We start from the raw sequence: 27751 nt of genomic DNA on the forward strand, positions 1-27751 counted from the left end.
ATTAAACAGGAGACTTGGAGAAACGTCTATATGCCGCCAATTAACAACTTCTAATTAAACATTATTAGTCGTTCAATTGGTTGATTACAAGAACCAGAAGGCGCCACTTGTGTCTAAGGAATCATCAATTAATCATCTTAAACCTAAAACTCTTAATTAGGTGGATTGATTAATTATGTAAGCTTCATGGTACAATATTGAATATTCTGGAAAGGTACAATATAATCGCCGCACATTATTCTGGAAAACCATAGTCCATAATTAAAGGAATAGCTATACATGCATGCACTTGTAGAAGACAAACCATGTGACGACCAAGTCAAAAAAAAAAATTCCGGGTTAGAGCAAAAACAAGCCAAGATATGATATATTAGGGTTTTTGTCCGAAATTTTCAGAACTTTGCTAGGGCCCCAAACATCACCTAACAAAACTCAGGTAAGGCCGCTTTATATAGAGTTAGCTAATAATTAAGGAACTTTTTTTTTGTATGATAGAATACCCAAAAACCTCCATCCATTTTACTATAAATTTGCACCCCATTGACCAACCCCACATACGACAATCCTACCTAGCTTAAGTTTTGCTCGGCATCACCAACAATATGTTATAGCTAACTATTATTGTACTTGTGAATATGATTGAGGAAGTGCATCAAAAGGAGAAAGCATCAAGTAAAAATAGAAGGGAACATGATGTAGAAATACATGCCTTGCCAAAAAAAACGTATGAAATTGGTCCACAAATTAAGAGCTTTAGTATGTGGACGATATTCATTTGATCTCATGCACCCTAAGACTAGGTAGAGGAGAAAAAAAGAGTAAATGCATATGAAGAATATTCTATGACGATATCTTATCTAATCATGGATCAAAGAAAAGGTGGTTATTATATTCTATGACGATATCTTATCTAACCATGGATCAAAGAAAAGGTAGTAAATCTTTCAAGAAATAGGTTCTTTTAGGGGAATTATTTTGTAATTTTATTTTTACCATCGAAAAGCAAGGTGGTAGAGACTGAAATTTTTTGAATTATAGTCTTGCAAGTGGCTACATATGTTTATGAAAACTTGCACGAAATTAATTGTATGTAAAATGGACTTCAAGATACCTTCCCTTAACAAAGGAAATTGCTCGTTCACTAGTGCGAATAACTATTTGGTGTTATAATTATGACTCGTATAATAGTTAGATAAATTATTGATATATTATATAGTTTACTCTATTATTGACTAATAATGTTGAGAATATATACATTCCACATGAGAAAAATGGGACCTTGCCTATGAGTTTATAAGGGTTTGGGCCACTCCATCCATTGCCAATTGGTTTTGGATGTGAATCCCATATTACTTTATCATGGTATCAGAGCAAGTTACCCATGTGTGCATGTCTAACGGCCACACGGACTCCACGTCACCGAAAGATGTCCACGTGTATGGCTTGAAAATTCGCCATACGTGCGGGAGCATGTTGAGAATATATACATTCTACATGGGAAAAATTGGACCTTGCCTATGGGTTTATAAGGGTTTAGGCTACTCCATCCATTGCCAATTGATTTTGGATGTGAACCCCATATTACTTTATCAAATAATATGTTCGCTTGTTGACTCTAATATTAATATACTTTGTGTATTTTGTGTATATAACGCGTCTCTCACATTCTACTTAAATCACATGTATAACGACATGACTCGATGCATTTGCAATAAGATAAAACCAAAAGATACTAAGAAAACTTATCGGTTAACAAATAACGAATTATTAAATACCTAAAATATAGACATGAAATACTTGTAGTATAATTGTATAAGAGTCCAAGGATATATATATATATATATATATATATATATATATATATGGGTGCTGCTATTCGCACACCCATTTTCTCTATTCACACACCTCTTCTATTATCTATGACTTTAAGTTTTTTTTTTTTTACAAACTACCCTCCCTTACAATTCTGTTTTTTTTTTTTCTTTTTTCTTTTTATCTTTTTAGCAAGTCAATCATCCTCAAATCCTAAATCCTTACATTCCCGCAGACACAAAAAACTTCAAGACTCTTTACAATTTTCTCTTTTCTTTTCCATCAAAAACTTCTCTAGCATAGTCATTCTATCTCTCTAACGTGATGCTTTGAAGTTTAATTATGGTAGAACAAGCAACTTTAGACCCATCTTTGGAGAAAATTTTACATCTGATTTGCGATAGAGACATGGAAGCAAAAAAAAAAAAGAGTTTAGTGATCATTCAAGCCCCTATCCCTTATTCCTAGTAATGTTCTACTAAAATTATTTGGTGTATTTCAATTCATCGTTCTCCGCTAAAAAGATCAATTTCTCAGCAATTTGGTGGAGTGGGAGATTTAAATTTGTGCGTTTTGTTTGTCTTAGTTTGATTTTAGTATGGCTTGCTTGCTAATCATGGTTTTGACTTGAGTTGATTGATAATTTTGAAATTGTTGACGCTTTGATTTCATTTTGACTTTAGTCATATCATCACTCTGCAGAATGTTTTGTCACTCGGAATGGTATCTTGAATCAACGTTGCTTAATCAGATGTGAGAGGTTTTGGATCTCCTTTAGTTTAGGTGATATGCTTATACCTTTCTTCAGTTTTGTATAGCAATCATAACATATCTAAATCCCCAAAATCAGTTACATCGTCATTTTTCATCTGAGCCTAAACTTTGCCACACTAATTGTAGAATTTTTGATAGATTGCACTTTGTGGTGCCCATCACATTTTTTCCCTAAATCAGCAATGACATTCACGAGAAAAAATTAGTTTATTGTGAAATGAAATTTAATTCATGATTGACTTGCCAAATAGAAAAAAGAAAAAAAAGAAAAAGAAACAAAATTACAAGAAAGGGTAATTAGAGTAATTTGTAAAAAAAATTGTATTAAAGTAATGGAAAAATAGAGAGGGTGTGTGAATAGAGAAAATTCGCACTCCCACACACACATAGTTATAATGTGAATGTGGATTTAATAGCTTTCAAGATGCAGTTAGGGCTAAACTCTAATCCACGGATAAGACACTAGAGAATTATAATGTTTGCTACAAATCAAATAAATCTTTAAAGATCTCTCTATCTTAGCCCTTTAGCTATTTTGAAGATTATGTGTAGATTTTTTTAATCTATTTTAGCAGTTGCACTAGACTTCTTTGCAGCTCTCAATTTTAACTTTTAGCTATCTTGTTCCTAAATATAGAGAGCAAGATGAGACTCTATTATTTTTGCTAATTAGAAACATTCATTTTAAGTCGTTGTATGTAATTTCCAAATAAATTTAAACTATTTTTCGTTCATTCAAAAAATAATATAAATATAAAACTAGCTAAAATAAAAAGAACCGATGCAGACGTATTTTAAAAGTAGCTAAAATAACTTTTTAACTATTTTAACTAAAATTTAATTTTAAAATAGCTAATATTATTAAAGGTGCTCTAACCATTTAAAATATCTCTTCACAATAAAAGTTCTGAAAGCGGCTGGGCACCATAGAGCATATGAGGTGGATCCATAAAATCTCCAGCTAGTGGTGCTTGGTTTTCACTTCTAAGCTACAATTAAGTACAACTGCCGCTAATTTTGCTATATTATGGTAAACTGAACAGCCAAAACCTCGAACTTTTAAGCCATAACGTAGCTCGACCCTAATTGCAGGTGTACAACATTATCAAATTAAACAACTCCCCCAATTTTAGGTCTTAATTTAATTATGATTTTAATTAAATGTAACATGGTGAGAAAATCAAGTTGCTCACGGCGCCGAAACTATTAAGCTACCTAGCGCCCTCCTTTCCACTCTTATATAAACCACCCAACTCATGGCGTTGCAGATATATCTACTTCCAACTCACAGTTCACTACTCATCTCTCTTCCATTCTCTCTGTCTCTCTCTTTCTTAATTTTGAACGATGATGAAGTGTTTGCAGAGCTGGCCTGAGCCTATTGTTCGGGTCCAGTCCCTCGCCCAAAGTGGGATAAAAACAATCCCGGAGCTCTACATCAAGCCCCCTTGCAAACGACCATCGAATGATCTCGTCCTCGACGATGCCACCGTCAACATCCCGGTCATCGACCTGCAGGCCCTGGCCGGAGACGACCAGAGCCTGCGAGAGACCACGCTGCAGCTAGTCTCGAGCGCCTGTAGGGAGTGGGGGTTCTTCCAGGTGGTGAACCACGGTGTCAGCCACGAGCTGATGAAGCGGGCGAGGGAGACATGGCGGGAGTTCTTCGAGCAGCCGCTGGAGGTGAAGCAGGAGTACTCGAACAACCCGAGCACCTATGAAGGGTACGGAAGCCGGCTCGGAGTGGAGAAGGGGGCTATTCTGGATTGGAGTGACTATTACTTTCTTCATTACATGCCTCCGGAGTTGAGGAAGCCCACCAAGTGGCCTGCTCTCCCATCTTCATGCAGGTATCATTTTCTTTCTTTTCTTCAGTTTTTTCTTTGTTGGATAGGTTCTACTGTTTCTTACTTTCTTTCATTCATTGAAAACGTGCTGATATGACTTATGTGGTTTTAGTACTATAATAATAGTGAGAAAGTTACAGACCTAATGTATTATATCTCCCATTGACTCTTCCTTTGAGTTAGTCTGATTAACTAATAAGCACATTTTCACATGCAAATGCCACTTTTGCTTTAATAAATAGGACAATCTCTTCAAAGTCTTAAACAAATTAAATAGATGAACCTTCTAATAATTGACTTTGAATTTCTGTACTAGCAGTCGTTTAAGAAATTATATTTACAAGAGATGTACTTAATTCCTGACTGAATCGAATATTCTTGTAGGAATTTGATTGAAGAATATGGTGAGGAAGCTACTAGACTATGTGGAAGACTGATGAAGATGCTATCACTAAACCTTGGGCTAGGGGAAGACTACCTTCTCAATGCTTTTGGAGGAGAAGAGAACGTTGGGGCATGCTTAAGGGTCAATTTCTACCCAAAATGCCCCCAACCAGACCTAACCCTCGGAATCTCGGCACACTCGGACCCCGGTGGGATGACCCTTCTCCTACCCGACGAGGATGTGGCGGGACTTCAAGTTCGTAAAGGTGACAGTTGGGTGACTGTAAAGCCCGTCCCGAACGCCTTCATTGTCAACATGGGAGATCAAATGCAAGTTCTGAGCAACGCCATATACAAGAGCGTAGAGCATAGAGTGATTGTGAATTCAGTCAAAGACCGAGTTTCTCTGGCCATGTTTTATAACCCCAAGAGCGATTTGCTGATTGAACCTGCCAAGGCTCTCGTCACGAATGACCGGCCGGCTCTCTACCCGGCTATGACGTTCGATGAGTACCGCCTTTACATTAGGACCAAGGGCCTTTGGGGCAAGTCACAAGTTGAATCCTTGAAAACCCATGAATAACATGCATATTCTATGTATTTGCTTAAGACTTGAATATGACGGTTAATTAATGTACCTATAGTTGCATTGCTAGTTTGATGCCTACGTACTGTAGCTATCCGTTTCTGAGAATTGAACAACTTTAATTATTGCACCTGACCAGTCAATGACCAAATTGCAAATATTATGAATGATGTGACTTTTTCTCTTTTCCATTTGCTTTTCATCCTAAAGCTAAGCATAGTACTCACAATATATGCTGCCTATCAGCCTATGCAAGTTGAGGAAACAAAGTGATCGTTGAACTAATCGATCATTGAGTTAATTGTAGTACGTGATTGAAAAAAGTAATTTACGACCAATACGTACTAATTAGTATATACAATGCAAACGGTAAAGACTCTATTTCTCTCCATGAGACCAGCCCATGGTTTTGATGTTGGAGGTGAACCAAGCTTGCTAAAGCAGGGAGAAACATATGGTAAGAAAAATGGTGAAAGAAACAAATTCAAACTTGAGTATCAAAAGATCTCAAACTTAGCCTTGATGTTTGTTCCGTGTTGCAATTTATGCCCCTTATGGCACTTTTTTTTTTCTCGGGTCAAATTATTATTTTCATTGCATAAGTGGTCACCAACTCAGACTAACAGACTCCTTCAAAGAGATTAAAGGATTCCAAAATTATAAAATGGAATTTTAAGAATTTCGGTCAAAATTTTGGATAGCAAAGAGAAGAATTCTTTAGCAAAAGAGAGTGAAACCCTAGAGATAGCCGCCTCTGCAGTTTCAAGAGAAAACCAAATTCAGTCCGGCGACACGCTCTCGTGGCGTTGTTGTCGGATGGGTCAGAGTGGACTCTCTGTCCAGTAGTGGTTTTTCCTAGAATAATCTCAGTCAAAGGGAAGGCTGTATGGTGGTGGCTGCACTGACCAAATCCCGAGGAGGCTCTATCTGGTTCGATAGTTAGCAGGGAGGGCTGGTGTCGTTCTCCTCAAGAGTGGAGTTGAGGTTGCCTAGTGGTGACAACGGGATGGAGGCGGTGACGGATTCAATACGGTTCAGATCGGAACGGAGTGCTTCGATCTTATTTGGGTCGGTTGAAGCCGTCTTGGGGAGGAGGCCGGTTGGATGGGGTGGGGACGCTTGCTGGCATGACGGGGCGGAGGAACAGCCGGCGTGTGCTCGGTGTGGCAGGTATGTCGTCGATGGTAGATCGTCGGAGACTAGGCATGCGAGATGGCAGTGTGGTCACTCAAGCAGTCAACTTTTTTGGCTTGGGCTAGATGGTTTGTGGGTCTGGGCTCGGGCTCAGGTCTCACACTGTTTTTATTTTATGTTTTCTAGCTTTTAAATTTTAATTAAATTTGGCTTTATATCGGTAATAAGTCTCTATTACTATTTAGTAGGGCGACGTGGGCTTGGTTTCGGTATGCACACTTGTCTGCCTTGTCTGGCCTAGCAAGGCGGCAAGCCATTTTCTTAATCAAATGGATGCAACCTCCTAGTGGCAGGATGAAATGGAGTGTCGCCGGATTTATTTCCGTGCGGCAACATAGTAGGAAAGCTACGCTATTTGTAATGATGCTTCTTCGTGATAGCTTTCCGTTATTTCACCGTTTTGTCAAAACAAATAGAATTGCTAGTTCTGCACTGTTTGCTAATTGGTGCTTGGTAGAATATATAGATTTAGTGGAGACTTCTGATATTACTTTAGGATGTTCTCTTTATGCTTATTATAATCTGGGTCTCAGGCTCAACGTCCCTCCTCGTATTCTGTAGTTTCATTAATCAAGATTTGACGGCAGCCGCACCAGCCTCTTAAAAAAAAAAAAAAGTCAGAAGAATTTCTTTAAAATTATTGCAATTAATGCAACAGATTCATTTGATACAAAGTAATAATTAATTTTAAAAAATTGAAAAAAACAGGAGGTAGAACGAGGAGAGTACTCTAAAAAAACAAAACCCTTAGGCGGCGACTGGTCGTCTTGAGAAGTGTATGCCCGGTCCGATGATACGCCCTCGCTGAGGGGTCGTTGGACGGGCCAAAATGGATATCGGGTTAGGCGGTGGCTGGTACTGGTGTATGCCCAATCGAAGTGAGGGCTGTATGGTGCTGAGTTCGCTATCTAGATCTGTTGGAGGCCCTGCTGGGGAAGGGCAGCGTTGGGCAGGAGACGGGCGTGTGATGTTGGAGTCGATCGTCCCAAGATTAGAGTACACACAGTGGGAGGAGAGGTTACCTGGGGATGTTGAGTGGATGGCGGCGCGGTGGGTTTCTGTTATGCTCAGGCAACATCGGCTTGTTCCAATCTAGTTTGAGTGTTTTGGAACAGCGCTAGGGACGTGGGTGCTTAGGAGGGGCGGCCTTTCTTACCGGCGTGGTGGGGATGATAGAGGGACAGAGGGACGGCCAGTAGGAGGCGACTGGCATGCTGCCGGTGACGGGACGACAAGCGTGGTTCCTACGAGATGGTGGCGTGGCGGCATCATTTGTCTACATTTTTGGCGACCCAAGGCTCGTGCTGGTTCAGAAGTGGGCTGGTCCCTAATCTGTGGCTGGAATATCCTCGCTTCATGGGTCTATGTTAGGGTTTGGGCTCAATTTTTGGGTCCTGCCCGCGCTATTTTTTTATCTGAAGTTTTTTTTACTTTTATGTTCTTTAGGTTGGATGCGCTTTATGCGACCAAGAAATTCCTACATATATTGTGTAGGATTAATCGGACTATGTGCCTATGTATGCACTCTACGTGCCTTGTCTGCTCTAAGTCGATGGCGAGTTATTTGTTTTGTCAAATGGGCGCTGCCGCCTAGTGGCAGGGTGAGACTAAGTGTCGTCGGATTTATTTTTCGGCGGCAAAATAGGAGGAAAGCTGTGCTAAAGCTGGTAATTATACTATTTTGTAATCGGGTTACATATCGAGTTCTTTCCGTTATGTTACTACTATGTTAAAGCAAATGGAGTAACTAATTGTGCATTCTTTGTTAGTTGGTGATTGTTAGAATACAAGTCTCCTGTAGTGATTTATGATATTATTTTGGAAAATACTCTAGATGCATATTGTAATCAGGGGTTTAGGCTCTATGCTCCCCCTTGTATTCGACAGTTTTATTAATCAAGTGTTGAGGGCAGTCGCACCAACCCTTTATTAAAAAAAAAAGTAATAATCAATTTTAAGATGTATTGTGAAAAGAGAAGTTGTAAAAATATTTATGACAACTAAATGTTTTTCGAAACTAGCTTATATGTACCAGTATTCCAACTTACATTCGATATTTTTTTTGTATAAGGGGAACCTGACGAGATAATTAAATTATGACACATAACAAAACCTTAGTAATTTGACATGGTTCTTATATAGTTGAAAGTAACTGTTTTGTAATTCACTCTAACAAATAGATATTTGTAGGTTCCTGCTCCCTTTACATGACTAGTTACCAACTCACAAACACACTAGTGGACCATATATATAGGTACCATTCTCAACCATGCCGTTGGACCATATGCCCCAAAAGTTATTAGCACAAGTTTCATGTTCTTTCAACACATTGGCCTTTGCAAACTCTGCAAACTTGAATTTGCTACATAATTGGTGGTTGAAATTCCACAATCCATTGATACTCCACTTACACATCAAACCAATAAGAGAGAGCTCCCTTGGTCCTAATCAAGACGTGGTTATTATGATATTTGATTCTGTCCTGATTCTAGATTAAGAGAAATGTGGGTTTCGGTGAACTTAATCCACTTTTGTTTGTCCATAGCTTGGTGCCATAGACTTGGAAAAGTCATAACAATCGGTGCCTTGAGGAAGATGAATGTTAGAATGTAGAGATTGAATTTAGGATATCATCACTGTCAAACTCCCACAAGAAAAAATCTAGCTAGACAAGCACGTTTATTTAATGTTGTATAGAGTTTACAACTTTATTATTACTTCACCAAATTTCCCCACTACCTTAAACAGACTTTTGCACAATGGCAAACACCCTCGTGCCCATTACAAACCCAGATGGTATTATTGTTAACTTTAGAGTGTGTTTCTTTGGTCAAAAAGTCCAATATATGGAGTGATATGGTAGACCATAACCAGCTTTAGACATTATAAATTTCTGACTACCCAACCCAAGTCCCTTTCCGATCGGCCGGATTAAGCAATCTTCCAAGTGTTGAGAGTAAATAATAGTGACAAACTACTTTTAAGACTCAAAATTTTCTTCCAAGTAAGGTTATTTTTATTTCTTTTTGTCACCATGGAAGTCAAAAATAAATAAGCAAATTGAAACGAAGGTGGTCATCATTTTCTTCACGCATGGATGTAAACTAAAATAGTAAAATCTATGTTATGGAATATGTAAATGGCCCCAAAGAACATGTAATATCATATATAGATCAATGCCAAAAATGATAATATGTACGTACTAATGTAGTTGACAGAAAATGGCAGAGAACAGTTGGAGATATTACAAATTTTTGAACGGATTCTTGATCATCATTACATGATGGATTATCCGTGGCCAAGGGTACAATTCCACTAACAAGATGAATAAATGACGTAATTAAGTATGTCATCCAATGGTTCTCAGAAGAATGAACAATGACTTTTGCTGACGAGAACTTCGGGGGCAAAGATATATTATTGAACAATGACTTTTATGAACAAATCACTTTCTATAAAAATAAAAATTCAAATATCTTCCTACACCTTATCTTTTTGTCACCTTGCCAATTTGGAACCATTTGGGGGACAATGGTGTAAGAACATCTCTTGCACACTTTGGGACCACTAAAATCACCATTTCCACCACTACAACCTCAATTTCCTCCACCATTCAACACCACAACTCACCTTAGAGATTTCAAATTTCACTTTTCTTACCAATATCAAGAGCTTGGAGCAAAGAGAAGGAGGTGACTACCACCACACCCATCTCCACCACCTCTTCGAGCATCATCAATAGTCACCCTTTACTCCCTATCTCTTTATGTATTTGATGTTTAATAGAATGTTGAAGCTTGTGTATCTAGCTATGTGTGAGTAGTGAACTAGTTGGGGCTAGGGTTGAAAGCTCTAGCCAAACTTGCTTGGATTGATGCTTTTGTTTATAAATTGATGCAAATCCATGTTGTCATTCTCACATGCTAAGTCAATAGTTGAATGCATTACTTAGTCCTAATCAATTTGAGTTATGTGTTTGCCATGACATGAAGTTTTTCATAGAGATTGATTACCTTTAGGCAAAAAGAGAGCATGAAAGCACACCATATGTGCATGTGAGGGTAGTGAGCTAAAATCACCTAGAGATAGGATTGGTTTGCTTGTTTGGTTACCTAAACTCTAAGCTTTTTGCATTTAGGGGCAAAGGATTGAGACCTATCCGGTAATTGAATTTGTCTCTAGGTAGTTAGCTCTAAACTTATCCGGTTAGAGTTAATAAAATGAAAGGGGTTTAAGCCTTAGTAGTCATATCCGGATGCTAAGAGGGTAGTTGGACAATTAGCTTTGCATCATTCATATTCAATTGTTTTAATGCTTGCAAGGGAGGCAAAAGGTGAAACTCGATGCCCTAACTCCCATCCATTTGATAACAACTTGTTTTGTTTAGCTTAGTTTATATTACTCGCTTTCATTGTTTCAATTTGAATAGAAACCAATCTCAAAATCAAAATCAAATCTCTACACACCATCTTGCACATACTCACCGTGAACTTTGGTTCACTTGTGAGCCTTTGTTTGTGATTGTACATTTGCATATTGTTCTAGTTTTTCCTTAGGTTTTCCCTAGCTAGGAAATGATTTACCAATCGTCGTGGGTTCGACATCCTTACTTAATCTCCTATTCTATAATGTGTACCTCTTGCACTTGAGGGTGGCTTGAATGCTAACAATAGCACACGATTTTTTTCCCAAAAATGCATGTTTTTATTTTCTCACCAAAAGTTTTCTACCCTCAAATAATAATTTTTAAACACTTCTCTAAACTGAACGAACTCAAAAATCACAATGTAATTTTAAAAATTCTTCCATGAAATGAACTCATTGTTAGTAAAACATGATTTTTTCAATTAGCCATAATTATTTTATGTAAATTTAAATTAGAGTATCTAGTGCAAGACACAATAATATTTGTTGTATGGACACACCTCTAGCACTAGTTGTTATCCAAATTATTTGTCGCCAAACATGTGTGTGTGTGTTTAGAAATAATGACTAAACAATGACTTTTGCGATGAAAGATTCGCCAGTAAAAAGTATATTGAACAATGACTTTGCCAATAAATAATTTTTTAACAAGGTATATATTATTGAACAAAAAAGAGATTCCTTAGTGGAAAGGGCTCTCAATTGTAAGGGATTCCTTTTTTTTTTTTGGCCATTTTAAGCATCTCTTGTGGTACCCACTTTTCGATCTTATTTCAGCATCTCAACGGTTCAGTTTTAAGGTCATAATATATAGATCATTTCTGTAAATTTTCAGCCAAATTAATGATCGTTAAGATATCGAACTTGATTAAATCAATGGACGAACTGAATCTATCCAACCTGAACCGTTCATGTTCATAATTGTAAATCGCAGTTATAAATGCCTTAATGATTATCAATTTGACTGAAAATTTGTCAGAGATGATCTACTCATATATCTAAAAACTGAACGATTGAGATGTGAATATGTGATCGAAAAGTAGGAAAATTCTATAATACATACCCGTATCTCATACACACATTTATAAATGTGAAACAAATTTGTTGTCAAAGTGGTAATGTTGAGTCATATTTTGTGTAATCTCAGTTCTAATAATGGTAATTACACAATTTACGATCTTGTTACAAGTTTTTTAACAAATTTGTTGTCAATGTTGTAATTTTTGTTTAATTGTATGTAAATAGTGTAAATAAATATGATAACTTTATTATCAATGTTGTAATTTTGATTCAGATAAATGTAATTTTTGTTCAAATAGATGTAAAATGAGTGTATGATAAACATCACAGTACCATAGCTTGTCTCTAAAGAGTTGGTCTAATTAATGAACGATCTCTTAAAATGGCAAAAAAAATCCCTCACTAGAAGGGCTATATATATAGGGAGAATTCTACAAATAGTCCCTCAACTATGACTTATTCGACACTTTAGTCACTAAATTTTCTAATATATCACTCTAATCACTCAACTATTACTCTGTCAATCACTTTAGTCATCCAAGGAGCATTTTATCTCACTTTAATCATTTCTCCCAATCATTCTAATACATATTTATCAATTTTTCATAATTGGTTGGACGAAAATATCATTAATATTGTGGCAAATAAATTTTTTTTTAATGAAAAAAATTAACTAAGTGACTAAAATGAATAACAGAGTTAAAGTTGAGTGATCAAAGTGTCAAATAGAAAAAACTTGAGTGATCATTTGTGATATTCTCTCTCTCATATATATATATATATATATATATATATATATATATCCATCAAAAATCATCGGCAAGCATATCTATACTATTATTAAGAGAAGAGGCTTTGTTAGCCAAAACTGAAAATTTTGACAGATTTAACCCTGAAATATTAAAAAACTTTGACAACAAATTAAATCACAAGGGTAAATAGGACAATTATAAAATAGATTTTATTAAGAAAATTGAAAAGAAATTATCCCACAACCTCCCATTTTCTCTCCCACTATTTTCTCTCTGCAATAACTACCCACTAAATCTATTTTCTTTTGCACATAACTTTTTTTTTTTACAATTAAAATTTTTCTTACACATGCAGAGCATGTGATTGCAGACTAGTATACATTAAATAATGACTTTTGCAACAAAATGATTTTTAGAAAAAGAATTTATATATTGAACCATGACTTTTACCGATAACTAATTCATTGGCAAATGTATATATTGCACAATGACTTTGGGGACCAATAATTTGTCGGCAAAGGTATACGTTGTTTAACAATAATTGCCGACGACTTTCCATCGACAAAGGTTCAGTTATTTTAGTTTGGGTATATAGTAATTATAAGTAAAAATTCTCCTAAACTCAGATTTGAATAGGGTCATCATGCTTGTAGTTTCATGGTGATTAAGGTAACAACAAAATTTGTTCAAAAAAAAAGATAAAGTTATGGTATGTGCGTTAACATTTCTTATACATGTTCTATTTGAAGTAATATTTACCATTTTGAGAACTTATGTTATCACTACTTAGGATCCAGGTCTTGGGTTCGAGTCACCATGAGGGTAGAAGTGAAATCATTTGATCATTTTTTTCAGAAATGAAAAAAAACAAAAAACTTACGTTATCACTTCGACAACTCATATGGTAACTAGAAAAAAGTCATAGTTAAGGTAAATAAGATTTTAATTAGAGTAAAGTAGGTTATCGAATGAGTAATTAAGTCATTAAAGTAGTAATTCTACGTATGTCATATTAAAATTTCTCAAAAAAAAAAAAATGTAACAACAAAATAAAAGATGATATATATGGATTTTCCTCATTATACAAATACAATACCGTATATACAATGGGGGACCAAACAAGTAATTAAATCAGCCAAATGGAAAACCCTAGCGAGAGCAAAAGCTCTCGACATCAAAGCGCCACTGACACCAAGAGTCATCAATGGGAGCCCTCAACGCCTCCCTACCCCAGGTTGCTCCAGCGGCCGAGCACAGTGGAGGCCGCTAACCCGCCTCTCAGTTTCAAGCCGTTTTCAAATCAATTTGTTCTCCGATGCGGGGATCTTCTGTTGCGGTGGTTGATGGCAATGATTGGGATAGGTGACTTCTGGCCATGGCTTAAGCGTGGGCGTATCCAGCGGCGTCCTCAATTTCTGGTGAGTTTGTTTCAGATCGGGTGGATCTTGGGCCTCAATCTTGGGATTGTTACTGCTGGGATTGCTGACGGTGGCTCAGAATGGTACTAAGCTCAGGTTTTGGTGGCTATGGTGGTTGCACTGGGTTGATACCGCATTGGAGTTGCGTATGTTGTTGCTGACAGCCATGGAATTTGGTGGCGTTGGTTGGGTGCCCAGCAGATGGGCTGTTCTATTACCGCTGGGGCTGGCGGAGGTGTTTCAGAGAGGCGGTGGGCCTCTGACTTGGTGGCCGGGAAGGTTGAAGACGAAGCCTTGCGGGAGGCTGCTGCGATGGGTGTCCAAATCATTCTGGGTTACTTTGTTTTTGGGCTGTCCAGCTCTATCCATGGGTCTGGACCCCATCGAAGAAGATTAAGACTCTGGGCTGTCCAGCTCCATCCATGGGTCTGGACTCGAAGAAGACTAAGACTCTAAGAAAGAGGAGAAATTGGTGAATGGCTTGTCGAAATTCACCATAGTCGAGGTTGTCAATGGTTCTAATCCATCTAAGGGTAAGGAACCAATAGTTGCTTAATAGGGTTTTCTGGTATTGATTGTCTATGCTTGTAAGAATATCTCTATGAGTCTTATGGAAGTACTTAGCTTTAGCGTACCACAATTTTGTACTCGACGTATAAGATTAGGTAGAATAGATTGTCTGCAAGGCAATGTGTTTTTTATGTGTTATAGATTACTCTGAACAGAAATGTTTTATTTAAGTAGTCTTCTGTACTATTCTTGATATATGAACCGGGACATACTATTGATATATTCTCTTTTATAAAAAAAAATACCGTATATACAATATGTCGACATTTGTCTCAGAAACAAATAACATGATTATATTCTACCCAAATCAACTCTTTATTGAGAGACAAGTTATAGTACTGTAATGTTTATCATACACTCATTTTACATCTATTTGAACAAAAATTACAATTATTTGAATCAAAATTATAACATTGAGAACAAAGTTACCATAGTAACTTTATATGAGATACGAGTATGTATTATAGAATTTTCCCTTTATTGATTTGTATTCATTGGCCTATGAAAGTTTTGCCAAGGTGAAAAACTAACGACTTTAATTATTATGGAACATCAACCAATTACTATACTAGAGCTATAGGGATATATTTTTATTGCTTCCACAGACTGAATTAAAAGGAAATATATGGAAGCAAAAAAATATTCCTTTTCCATGTTTTAGCAAAACATATATATGGAACTCATTTGCTTCCAAAAAATATATGGAACTCATCAAAAAAGACAATACTCATTCCAATATTATTTATAGGAAACTGGGGACTAAAGGCGATGTGCAGGCTCCAAAGTTCCAAGGAAAGCTGATCTGATCACACACTGCAGGATATGATGATATATTGGCCGTTTGATCCTCAATGATAGGAAAATTCCATGCCATGTTGTCGTCGTTTTGATTATGTACCCTTTGCTTCTTCAAAGCTTGGAATTCTTCTCCAGAGGATTGAATCTCGGTCTTCTCAGCGTCCGAGTCAGACGTCCCGAAGTCCTTAGCATTTGATTCGGATTCCTCACAGAGAGAAGGCAGCGATTTTCTAGATATGGGTTTGATAGGTTTCGTAAAGGTCGGGCGGTTATCATTGCGACTCCGATCTGCTGAAATTGTATCAAGGAACCTTCCCTGGGCTTCAAATTTTTGCTTCAAGCTCTTGTGCACCTTAAATAGAGAACCAATATTAGTACGTGCGTACATACATACCCCATAGTTTTTGCTAAATATTTATTTGCTACTGTTTTACTATTACTTGTAATTTCGATATGATCGAGTATATACCTCAAGTTGATCACTCAATCTCCTTTGTACTTGTATATGCATGAGATGTAACGCTTCATTGAGCTGAGCAGCACTGAAAGGTGTTAAAAAGAATGCATGCATGTAAGAAATTAGTAGTTATAAGCAAGTAATAATTAACTTATAAACTTAATTAGTTACACAGCAATATTCTCTTGAATTCAGAAACTAATACTCACGATGTTGTGCCGAAGTTAGGCAGTATTTCTGAAATGTTTTTCCTCTGAAGATTGCCTGCTTCTGTGGAAAACGAAACAAGACCACAAAATTAGATATGTAGCAGGGTAAAGAAGCTATCAAAAAATACCAACTAAACTTCACATGGAATCAAAACAGTACTAATTAATAAATAGACTTACTACTGGTAGTCTCTGGGACAAATTTTGAGATCCTGTACTTCTGCAAATTGATGAAAAAGAAGAAAGTATATTCAGCTACGTACCATAACTCTACTTTAAACTAATCCAAAATCAACCGCAATATGCAATCAACTACTGGCCAAACCTTTTCCTTTAAGTGGTTTGCATAAGTTAGTGAAAAGCATAACTTACTATGTTTATTTTTCGGCTTTTATATTACTGGCACTAAAGGACATAAACTTAGGCATCCAAGCCACACAGTGGCCGGTGTAGCTGCAAATTCTATTATGGAGGACAAGACGTAAATAATAGGATCCACTGAAAATTAAACTAATCTAACAAGATGAAATGAAGTTGATTCAATATTATTCTGCAATCTGCATGTTTACAATCTTCTTTAGCTAGGAATTTTCTCAGGCTGCGGCTTAATATAGAGACTTATATCTGCTAGCTACTAGCAAAATGAAGAATTAAAAGAATAGAGGTGAAGCGGAAAGGAGAGGGTGAACTGATCCTTGCGAACCTTAGCTGGCTCCTCCGCCCTGGATTGAACTCAGAGTTAATAGGCGAAATATGAAATGCCTCGATATTTTCACTCTTATGCAAAGTACTCCTACATATCTGATGTGAGACATCTTTCGACACTAGCTAAACCTAAAGACTGAAACTTTATGGTATAATCTAGCTAGGATTAGTATCCAGAATTCCAGATGCACATTAAAACAAAGAAAATATCTGTAGAACCTGCAAATGGCTTTTGATATGGTAGATGGTCAGTCCAGGAACTCCCATAGCCTTCAGAATACCCTTTGGTGTTGCCCCTAAAATCATAAATCAAATAGATTACAAACAAAGATATAAACAAAAGCCGTGCGTGCATGCATGCAAATCACTTCCATATATATATATATATATATATATATATATATATATATGTAACTAGCTAGGGATACATCTCAGATATGTAGTGATCACATAACTACCAGAGAGACTTACTATCAGGGCCACCAAGCTTGGTAACTGCCTCGACGAACATATCGTGTAGCTCCTGCGTCCAACGCAACCGTTCCTTGTTCCCTGCAGAGGCATCTAAGCATTTTTTCGAATCCATTGCGATCACCGAATTAGTCCACTGCTGTGATGGGAAGAGGAGGATTGGGATGATGAGGCCACAGACCCAAGTCCAACCATTGCGCTCAATTAAAGAGCAGAAGTTAACACGATGATTACAAAAGACAGTTGTCCACGAAAACAAATCGCAATTAGGTGGCGATGTAAACTATGGTGTTCTGCTAGGTTTCGATGCCTTACGCTGTCTCTAACTGTCGTAATAAACTAAGAGAGCACAGAGTCAGAGTCCAACCATTTCAAACTTTGATTTTAATTAAGTGTCTCTGTTTGTAGTGATTATGTCTCAAACCGTTTTAAGTCAAATATTTCGACTTTATAATCAACTTATAACCTTGTTCTCTTATGTCATCTGTCTTGGTCGGAACTTGATTATTATTCACCTGGAAAATAGATGGAAGTTCTGTCCGCTTTGCCTGCTGGCCTGTTTGGTAGTTTTCTTATACGTACACAAATATAACACAGAAAAACCATAGCTTTGTGCATCTCTATATCATATTATACTAATTAATCAGTTGGCTTTCAACTCCAGCCGTCTAACGGGTTGTTTGTTTTCCCCACTTAGATTCCATAGAGAATTGCCATTGCCCTAAGAGACATTGCCTTAATTAAGGCCCAACTGTGAGTCTCGATCTGTGGAATCTAAACCCTGAACCAAGACGCCCAGTTTACCACCCATGGGTTTGGATAACAACTTGTTTGTGCTTGTTTCAGTCCAGCTAGTAGCTACCCTAATCCATATAGTTGTGACCTCATACGGATCCAGAAAATACTATTGATTTATTTTTTCTTTTACTACTATGGATGGGACTTTGAATCTTTGATGCCACGCGAATTGGAGGTAGAGGGGAGGTCTTTTCGTATCGGATGTGCCATGAGGATGGAGCATAGTTGGGAAGCCGGTTGGCTTGTTAGCAGGGCCAGTTTTCAGAATTCACACTCGACACTTCATAAACTCGTCATTTATCGAGTATGATTTTTAGAATGTGTTCCAATTCATGGGACACCAAAACCTTGACTACAGTTCGATTTTTTTAAGTTGTGTCTCAACCCTCAACTACAGTTCGATTTTGAAGAATCAAGTGGAAAGACGTCCAAGCCCCTTATAAATCTTGATGCGAAGTTGTAATTTTCAATGTAGGATAACTCCTCCCATTTTGGGTCCTTGATCGCTTGTCAATTACTAGCATCATTCTCACTACCGGCTTGTCAATCACCAACATTCATCCGTACGCCAACTCTACTCCTTTTGCTCTTGTTACTTTCAGGTCTTTTGAGGATTGAGATCCATAACTGACTTGGAAATAAAGTAACATCCGGTGTCCTACTTAGATAGGATATGGTGGGTAGAACCGTAGAACTGTAGAAGTACTTGCAATAGGGACAAACACTATCAACAACTGTCATCCATATCAAAAAGAAATTCAAAACAAAGCTATGTTTCAGGCAGAGAAAAGTGCTTCTCTTTTTCTCTAGCACAAGATATCTGCTTCCTGAAGGCCAGAATCTGAGCCCAAGACTCAATGTGATATGTAATTGTGAAACATAAAACTCTCAATTTCTTAAGACCAATTCCTGTGAATTGTATTTTCAAACACAAGCTACCATGTCACTTTCAACTTAATACGAAACATAACATTAACACTAAAAAGAAGCAAATGTTATTCATACATTTGTCATAAATTAATAACTGGAAGATAATATAAAGCTGGAGAAATGTTCCATGGGAGAAGAAGGCAGGCTTCAACCCCTTTGAAAAAGCATCTATTATAAACAAACATCACAACAACAAATTCATTACATTAAATAGTGACATTTCTATGCTACTCTGTCAGCCACTGAGACGACGCACGCCTATTTGTCTTTCCCTCACAGGTCTGAGTGACGGAGTGACCACTACTGCCTGCTCCTTTTCAAGCTGCAAGACGGGCATTTGTATTGCTTGATGTTCTCGGCCTTGGCAGGTGTTATCTTCACGCATTTTCCATGGAACCATCTTTCGCAGATGTCACAGCCAATCCAAAATTCATCTGCATTGTAATTTCCGCCACAGCTCCCACAAAGAGTTTCACTATGTTCGTCATCCTCCTCCTCAAAACTCTCATCTGCTAGCTTAGGGTTGCTTTTCATTATTCCATCACCAGATCTCTGCAGAGAAGAGAAACCAGTCAATGGCTACAGATACAAGCATGCCTTCCATACCAAGGAACAGAAATCCATAAAGACTACCAATGAGGAATTACTTCTAACAAATAAAGCCATATCTTGGATATAGAATGGCTCAGTCATCTCATATAGTGCTATAGAAAAGCAATTACAGGACGTGAAATCATCGAGTAAACCCATTGCTGCTAGTTTCAATACTTTCTTCAAACTAAATGTTTTTCCGTATGAGAAAGAACGCACAAAGTTTATCAACCAAGTGAACACACTTCAGGGTATACAAAAAGAGAAAAAAAAGAAAAAGATATCAATCCATCTGACCTTTGTGCTGCCTCGGGATTTGCTTCCGCTATCCACACTAGGCTTGTCTTTAGCGGGTTTCCTATCCGTCACAACTTCAAAGACGGTAGGCAGATCATTGATCAAGCTAAAAAGTCGTTTCCTGTCATTATACATAACACATACTGATGAGTAAAAGAAATAAGAGATCAAGATGTGTAAGGAGAAGTCTACAATGAAGTTTCAGTATGCAAATAGTGAAGACATTGATAGTGGCTTAGAGCAAATTGCCAAGGAGTAATGTGCTTAGAATCCTCAATAACGATAACAGAATTTTAAGGTTATCTTTCAAGTAGAAAATGTAATGAAAAGGAAAGATGGATAATTGACTTCATCTTTCACTATCCTCTATGGAGATGTCCAACACTTGAAATATTGTAAGCTCATACTGGAATTGCAGAAAGATTGTGATTGAAAACAATGTAGGAAGCTAACTTCCACTGGGAATCTAAACATCATGTCTTAAACCTATGCACAAACTAGACAGAAATAAGATTAGTGCTGTTTATCTATAGCATAAAGAAACCAAAAAACTGAGTTGACACCTCTCAATACGACCAAGTGATACCTCTCATCCTAATTCTTAAGGATATGCACAAACAACATAGAAATAGAGAGTACTACCCTGGTTACCTATGGCATAGATACAGCAACACCCAAAAAAATTGACTACTATCAATACTTATACCTTGTGCTCTTTACTTCACTCCAGGTCCTACAATTAGATTCTTACCTCTCATTACGATTAAGTCGTGCTCCAAAATAGAAAGCCACAGAAAGCAGCCAAGAATCGCTATGAACAGCAACCAGGGAAAGCCAGTCCTTGCGGTTCATGCCATCCCTTGCAAAATTGATCCCAAGCGCTGGCTCAGGAAGCTCCGGCGGGACTTCCTCTGCCGGAAGCGTCACTTCCCAGGACTCATTCGGGTGTCCATACAAACACAAATTCTCCTTTTCTAAACACCAACCAGAGAAAAAATCAATTGTTTTGAACTTCTACTACTGTGAAACTATATCAAGTCATTTCAAAAATCGTTTCAAACTAATAACTAAATCCAATTCAAAATACGAAGCACTACGCAACCAAACAGTACAATTATTTTCCAGGGAAAAACTAATAATGTACCGGAACTCCATTCGTACACAATTAACACAGAAAATAACCTATAAAATTCAAAGGGCTCCAATTAAAACCTACAATTGCTAATACAAAAATTAACAATCTGATCTACAAATTAAGCATTACCTGGATCACAGAGTCCGTAAAATTCATCAACATCTGCGCGAAACAAATACACAAAAGGAAAAAAAAAGTCAGACACTGCCTCAAAAAAAAAAAAAAAAAATTGGGAGAGAGTGAGAGATGAGAGATTGGAGTACCATAAGTCAAAGCACGGACGACGGCGGCTCTTCTAGCACCGTAATCCTTGAAGATCTCCTCGACGGTTCGGGGACTGGTGGCCATCTCCATGTGGGGGGATGGATCTAAACGGTGCGTTTCGGAATCGGATTTGGTGAGTCAATTGGGGCCTATTCGAATTGGAAAGAGGGAAGAGTGAGACGGATCGGAGGAGAGAGATGCATGAAAACGTGGGAGAGGGAGAGAGAGAGAGAGAGAGAAACAGAAACAAAAGAAGAAGAAGAAAATAAGTGTTTAGGTCGTTGGTTGATACTTGATAAAGCCACCACGAGTCACCCCCGAGATGAGAGAATCTAATAAATACTGGTTGGAAATTTGCATTTACAATTTTGCAACCGAGGACTTTAATTTTCTTCTTTTTTCTCAGAAACGCCTCTGTAGTTATTGGTACTTGCGAGATTGCCCCGGGTTTCTCTAGTTCTGTTCAAATGAGTCCTGTGTTCCCTCTAGTTCTGTTCGAATTGAGTCTTGTGTTCATGTTGAGTACAACCACCGGAAACCTTACTTCAGTTGGACTCTATGTTCTTAAATTGCTGAATTAAAGTTTAACGATGGCAAAATCCAACTTTAGTTTTATTACTCATCTCGTAAATTTATAATTATTCACTTCTCAAATTTTAAAAATGATCTCGTAACAGATTCATTAAATTAAAATTTCTTAATCATTTAATTGTCATGATTTTTATTTCCGTTACAAAAAAAAATGACACTGATTCAGACACACAATATAGTCTACTGCCCTGATAATTTTTTTTATTATTATTATTATTTTTTTTTACGGCAAAGTTGAGTCATACTTGACACGACCAAAGAACAACCAAGTTCTTGACAACCTTAATTTTCAATGTTGTATACGAGGGCCCGCGTTGACTCGACCTCCCTCAACTTTTTGTTCATTAACCAAAATTCATCAGAATAAAATTAAATTGATGAGGATACACACACTGAAAATAGACATGTAAATTCCATTCATCACCATAATGAATAGTGAATAGCAAAGAGGAATGGACAAAACCAACATATACATACGTGCACAAGCAACCCAACACACCTAAACAGCAAAGAGATTGGTGGAGGGTAGAAGAGGGGAGGAGAAGGAAGGGGTTAGCAGGAAATACCATATAGAATTTCACCAAATAGTATACACATTACAACGGTAAAGAATTTTCGTCTATCCAGCATTTCTACAAAAGATCGGAACAGCAAGAAAGGAATGTGGAAATCAAAATAAACTTCTCGTCAAATGGTCTTGATCAAATCCTCAAATTCACGGAGGAGTGAAATTCCTTTCCAGAACAAATACTAACCGAGAAGACAAACGAAAGCTGCTTAAACAAGTTTGGGAGAGGGAAGGGAGAGCTGCAGTCAGTTTTTTTACGCCGTTAGTAACCTTTTTATACCGGTTTTCTGCTCTGAGGTAAGCTTGGTAGGGAACTTGATGTTGAACTTGACTCTTAAGTTCCCCTTTTTGGAAGGTTCCTTGGGGATTGGCATTCCCTCCCCTTTGACCACTTCTTCATAGGTGGGGCTGATAATAGAATTGATGGGCACTGTGAGACTTCTCCCATCCAGGGTTGTCAGCTGTGCTGTGTGACCTGTCAGAGCTTCGGCAAGAGATATCTTCTGAGTGACGATAAGATCGTTCCCATCCCTCTTGAAAAGACTATGAGGTTTCTCATCAATAATAAAGACGAGGTCTGCTGGTATAACACCTCGCTGCTCATTTCCCTTCTCTGGGAAAGTGATTTTTGTGCCTTTTTTCCAACCTGGCTTGATCTCAATTGTGAGAATTTCCTCAACCGTGGTTGATCTCCTGTACAGAGAAGAAAGCAAGAAAGAAGAAGCATAAATAGCATACGGATCCAACAAAGACATATCAATATACTTCCTTTTGATTTTAACTTTCAGTTAAAATGAATCCAAAAGCAAGAATTTCACACCTGGAAGGTTGGGAAAAAAAAAGCATAATAACTTTTTTTTGAAAGAAAAACAGAATAACTTTTCTAATATTCTACGACAAGAACCATCAACCTCATTCATTAAAGCAATGATAACTACTGAAGAGCTCCTCTCCAATATGAACAGTAATAGATCATGCTAATATACCTCTGCCAACCAGCACATGTATTTAAAACCATGTTTATATATCCATATTTACTTGGCTCCCCTCGAGCCCAAGACAATTTTGTCACCAACATGACTAAATTTCATGATTCATACCAAACACTACCAACAGATACCATATGTGCATGTGCCCCTTCCTGGCTCCAAATAGGAACAGTGGGACCCAAGAAGTTTAATTGCACCAAAGAAAATGCAAGTAGATTTGTTACAAAAACGATACTATCATGCCAGGCTAGTGACAATGACTGAATATGAATACAAAATCATAGTATGTAGTACACTTGAAAAAACAAGCCGGCACAGGAAAGATTACAAATGGTAAGCATTCACAGAACATGACTGCATTAAGGTCAGCACTATGCATCATTTGTTCGAGATGTAGACAGTGCACCAAGTTGTCTAATCAGCAGTAAAATTCCCAAAACCATTTCACACTGTTGTCTAAAATACTTGTAGCCTCAATTTAGTAACAGACAAGAACAAAAGACCTTAAAAATAATTTGTTTGATGCAAAAGAAAGTTCAAATCTTGATAAGCTTCTTCAAGCACATGATGGTATCTGAAGAAGGTAATGTGGTTGGTTTCAACAAAGAGTAAGAGATGTAGTCTAAATTATTTCACACGAACTCAATGATACAATATGAGAATACCTTTGCACTTCTACAAAGCTAAAGGGAAAAAACTCGTGTTCCAACCCTGGATTATAAGGATTACGGGCTTACGGCTATGTCAGTCACTTCACCTAAGTTTAAGTATTTATCAGCATTGGCTATCAAGTTAAAGCATCTCACAAGGCTATAATCACTCAAGAATAAACACCTGCAGAGATCTCCTATTTAACAAGAGTAACCTAACACCATGTAGTGGAATCTTTAGAGCCATCTTCAAGATAGCTCCAGAGTATCAGTTTCACCCAAATCTATTTCTTCATCAGCTTTGGCTATTGACTACACATTTTACATAACTATCATAACACCAATAAATCTTCTATTTAACCACAGCACCCTAACAACATGTATTGGAATCTTTTATAGCCATCTACAAGATATATATCTAATTTTTTTTTAAGAGTTCAAAATATGGTTTTTAATTTAATATCTAGTATGCTGCTTAAAATAAAATGTAAGATTAAACCAAGAATCACTTACCCACACTAGTAATAACTCACAGTTCAGTATCACTACTAAAGCCGGCAGAAATAACACTCCAGGAAGGGACTACTATGGTAATGAAAAGAATGACGATCTAGGCTTAACACATTTGTTGCACCACTAATTGTTTCAAACTAACAAGAAACATCAGATTGAAGAGGAACATCTTGTCAGGTAGTTCCATCTCTTGCAACCAAAACTCCACACTGAAATTTCAATAAGGAATGCTCCAACTAAAAACAATGATGTATCTTAACTCGTGTACGAAAATAGACTAGAGCATGGGAGCGAGTGCATCACTCATCAGATTATCATTCACTTCACATATGTAGAGTTAGAGCGAGTGCAATCAAATACAACATGAAGAATGCCAATGCAGATTGCTCAAAATCAGTAACACTGTGCAAACCATACCAACAAATCAAATCAAAAGGATAACGAGCTGGAACGAAGTCTACTCCACCAATCCTCTACATGCATGACAAGAACAAGTAAATAAAGAAAAGTTACTCACCCACTAGAATCAGCAACATCCCTGGAAATCTTCATCTTCTTGGTGGTGCCCTTATACAAGTCCTCCAGAGTACATGGCAATGTCCTCTCAATGGGCTGGGCTTTCCTCTGCACATTAGCAGAGGGTTCACCTGCGCCTCTAAACGAAGCAAATATGTCATCCCCAAACATGCTCCTCGGGAACGCCCCACCCGGCCTCGACCCGCCGGCCCGGCCCATGTCCGGCATCCCCTGTCCGAAACCCGAAAACCCGAAAAACTCGGAAAATATATCATCCGGGTTCCTGGTATTGAACCGGAACGTGGTCGGACCGTCCTGTCCGCCGGCCGAAAACCCCGAATCCGGCGGCGGCGCCCCTGCCTTCAAACCCTCCTCGCCGTACTGATCGTACACCGCTCGCTTTTGAGGATCACTCAAAACCTAACGAATTGGGATATACAAAAAAAAAAAAAAAAACAAATTTCAAAGATTGAAAATTGACAGATAAATCTCAGCGATGATAAAGAGAACAAACTCACATCGTAGGCTTCGGAGATTTGCTTGAATTTGGCTTCGGCGGCTTTCTTGTTGTTAGGGTTTTTATCGGGGTGCCATTTCATGGCGAGCTTGCGATAGGCTTTCTTCAAGTCATCGTCTTTGGCATTCCGTTCTACTTGAAGAACCTTGTAGTAATCGACGCCCATGGCTTCTTTCTTTCTGGGTCGTCTGTCTCTCTGTGTCTGTGTTGGAAATCGAAGAAGGGTTTGAAGAATTTGTGTGAGTCTGCGTTTTTGGGTAAAACTGGGGGCTTGTTCTTCTGGCCGGAGTTCCCACGAAGGGAATGGTGGTGATGTGAGCTACGGGTCATCAACAATAATGGATTTCTTTTAAATTGGGCCGTCATTAGGAATATAATTTTTCTCCAGTAGGGTAACCCGGCCCAATTTGAGCATCGTGTTCTGATGGTCGATCTTATTCTTGATAAAATATTGGATTTAGGACAAAAATAATTGTGTATCTTCAACGGTTCAACCTAACCATGCTTATGAACAAAAATTAAAATACTATAGAATTTTGGATAACAGTATGCTTGTGGTTCGAGCTAATTTGATTAGTCTACGTTACTAAAAGCTTTGTTTCAAAATTTGATGACAGGAAACAAACAACAACTAAATAACAAAATCTCTACTAATGCCCCCTCCCAACTGATTCAAGTGGAATGCTGGAGACACCGAAATGGGCAAACAGTAAAACCAAACAGATTGATTATGAGTACTATGAGCTGCCAAGGCCAATCGACCAGCTACAAAATTGGCTTCACTATATATATGGCAGAAAATAACCGACTGGAACTAAAGAGTGAGAGTCTTGATGTCCTTAGTCAATGTTCGAATCCGCCAAGGTATTTGACAAATACCATGGACACAGTCCATAATAATCTTAGAATCTCCCTCAATAATAACATTAGGATAGTTCTACAATACTGCCGTATGTAAACCTTCACGTAGTGCCGTAGCCTCCGCACAAGAACATTAGCATGACCAATCTGTTTATTAGCTGCAACGAGAGGTTGTCCCTCCTCATTACGGATAACAAATCCAATGGAAGCCACATTATTCTGGATCGAATTATCAAAATTTAACTTGACTTGATTAGCTTTGTTTAATAGTAGTTAGGGTACCGGAAGAGAGTGCCGAGAGCACCACTTAAGATAGTTCGAAAACTACATAATAACTACTCGTATCAAATAACTAATAGGTATACCTTTACGTATACCCAGGGTGAAGAGGATGGCCCCGTTTGCTATTAATTCTGCTGGCAAGGTATAAGTGTATAACTAATTGAGCACATGCTCTACTTGGTTTATTTTGTACTAGTTAGGTATTGTACTCTCGTTGCATTTCAAGTTAATGACATTTTGACGCTTTATATAATTATATGGACTTGACATTAGATATTTTAAGAATGTATAGTTTCATCAATTCGAAAATCTATGTACAAATATATTCTTTAACAAATTACCTCTAAGTAGTTTGATGTCCTCCTCTTTTAATATCATTTAACAAAATCAAGAAAAGGATTCAGATCATGGTTTTAGTAGAATTGGTAACTATCTCAAGTCGGACTGGTGTATCTCAAGCGGCTTGTAAATGAGAAATTGGCTCCTATTTGTTTGTTAGGAAGTAACTTTTTGTTTTATACCATAATTGCGTGTAGGATAATAGAGAGCTAGATTATGATTTTTCTCTAGAAGATACGGAGTTGTTCTTTGTTTATAGGTTTGCTTTAAAAAGTAAGCTCAAATAGTTTGTAATAAGGTGCAGTGCTTAAATACAAATTTGGTTGTTTTTCCGCCAACTTTTCTATCTTTAAGTGCTTATAGTCTCTAGCCTTTGCACCGATTATCTAATGCATTCAATCAAAAAATAGAAAAAAAAAATAATAAATAAAAAAATTTGTTAAAAATTGCAACTACATTAAAGTTGTAATCATCGATCACTAATAAGA

General features: G+C 37.5%; 4 protein-coding genes across 4 annotated transcripts; 1 reads left to right on the forward strand and 3 right to left on the reverse strand.

The window, feature by feature from the left end:
* The first annotated feature begins 3844 nt into the window (after positions 1–3844).
* On the forward strand, positions 3845–5570 carry LOC112194986 (probable 2-oxoglutarate-dependent dioxygenase At5g05600). The gene is made up of 2 exons (XM_024335260.2): positions 3845–4436; positions 4818–5570. The coding sequence occupies exons 1-2, from the start codon at positions 3934–3936 to the stop codon at positions 5398–5400; spliced, it is 1086 nt and encodes a 361-aa protein (XP_024191028.1). The 5' UTR covers positions 3845–3933; the 3' UTR covers positions 5401–5570.
* A 9794-nt stretch (positions 5571–15364) lies between these two features.
* On the reverse strand, positions 15365–17545 carry LOC112194939 (myb family transcription factor PHL7). Its single transcript, XM_040516135.1, has 6 exons — positions 17423–17545; positions 17171–17247; positions 16427–16466; positions 16247–16304; positions 16050–16122; positions 15365–15932 (listed from the first exon to the last, which is right to left on the reverse strand). Exons 1-6 carry the CDS (start codon positions 17535–17537, stop codon positions 15525–15527), a joined length of 771 nt encoding a protein of 256 aa, XP_040372069.1. The 5' UTR covers positions 17538–17545; the 3' UTR covers positions 15365–15524.
* Positions 17546–19163: 1618 nt separating this feature from the next.
* On the reverse strand, positions 19164–21744 carry LOC112193494 (PHD finger protein ALFIN-LIKE 2). The gene is made up of 5 exons (XM_024333666.1): positions 21437–21744; positions 21303–21335; positions 20790–21012; positions 20039–20159; positions 19164–19702 (listed from the first exon to the last, which is right to left on the reverse strand). Exons 1-5 carry the CDS (start codon positions 21525–21527, stop codon positions 19451–19453), a joined length of 720 nt encoding a protein of 239 aa, XP_024189434.1. The 5' UTR covers positions 21528–21744; the 3' UTR covers positions 19164–19450.
* An 824-nt stretch (positions 21745–22568) lies between these two features.
* LOC112192724 (dnaJ homolog subfamily B member 13) lies at positions 22569–26109 on the reverse strand. Its single transcript, XM_024332582.2, has 3 exons — positions 25783–26109; positions 25266–25684; positions 22569–23289 (listed from the first exon to the last, which is right to left on the reverse strand). Exons 1-3 carry the CDS (start codon positions 25945–25947, stop codon positions 22851–22853), a joined length of 1023 nt encoding a protein of 340 aa, XP_024188350.1. The 5' UTR covers positions 25948–26109; the 3' UTR covers positions 22569–22850.
* Positions 26110–27751: the final 1642 nt, after the last annotated feature.

This window comes from Rosa chinensis, chromosome 3 (assembly GCF_002994745.2).
Source record: "Rosa chinensis cultivar Old Blush chromosome 3, RchiOBHm-V2, whole genome shotgun sequence".
In the NCBI taxonomy this organism is placed as follows: Eukaryota; Viridiplantae; Streptophyta; class Magnoliopsida; order Rosales; family Rosaceae; genus Rosa; species Rosa chinensis.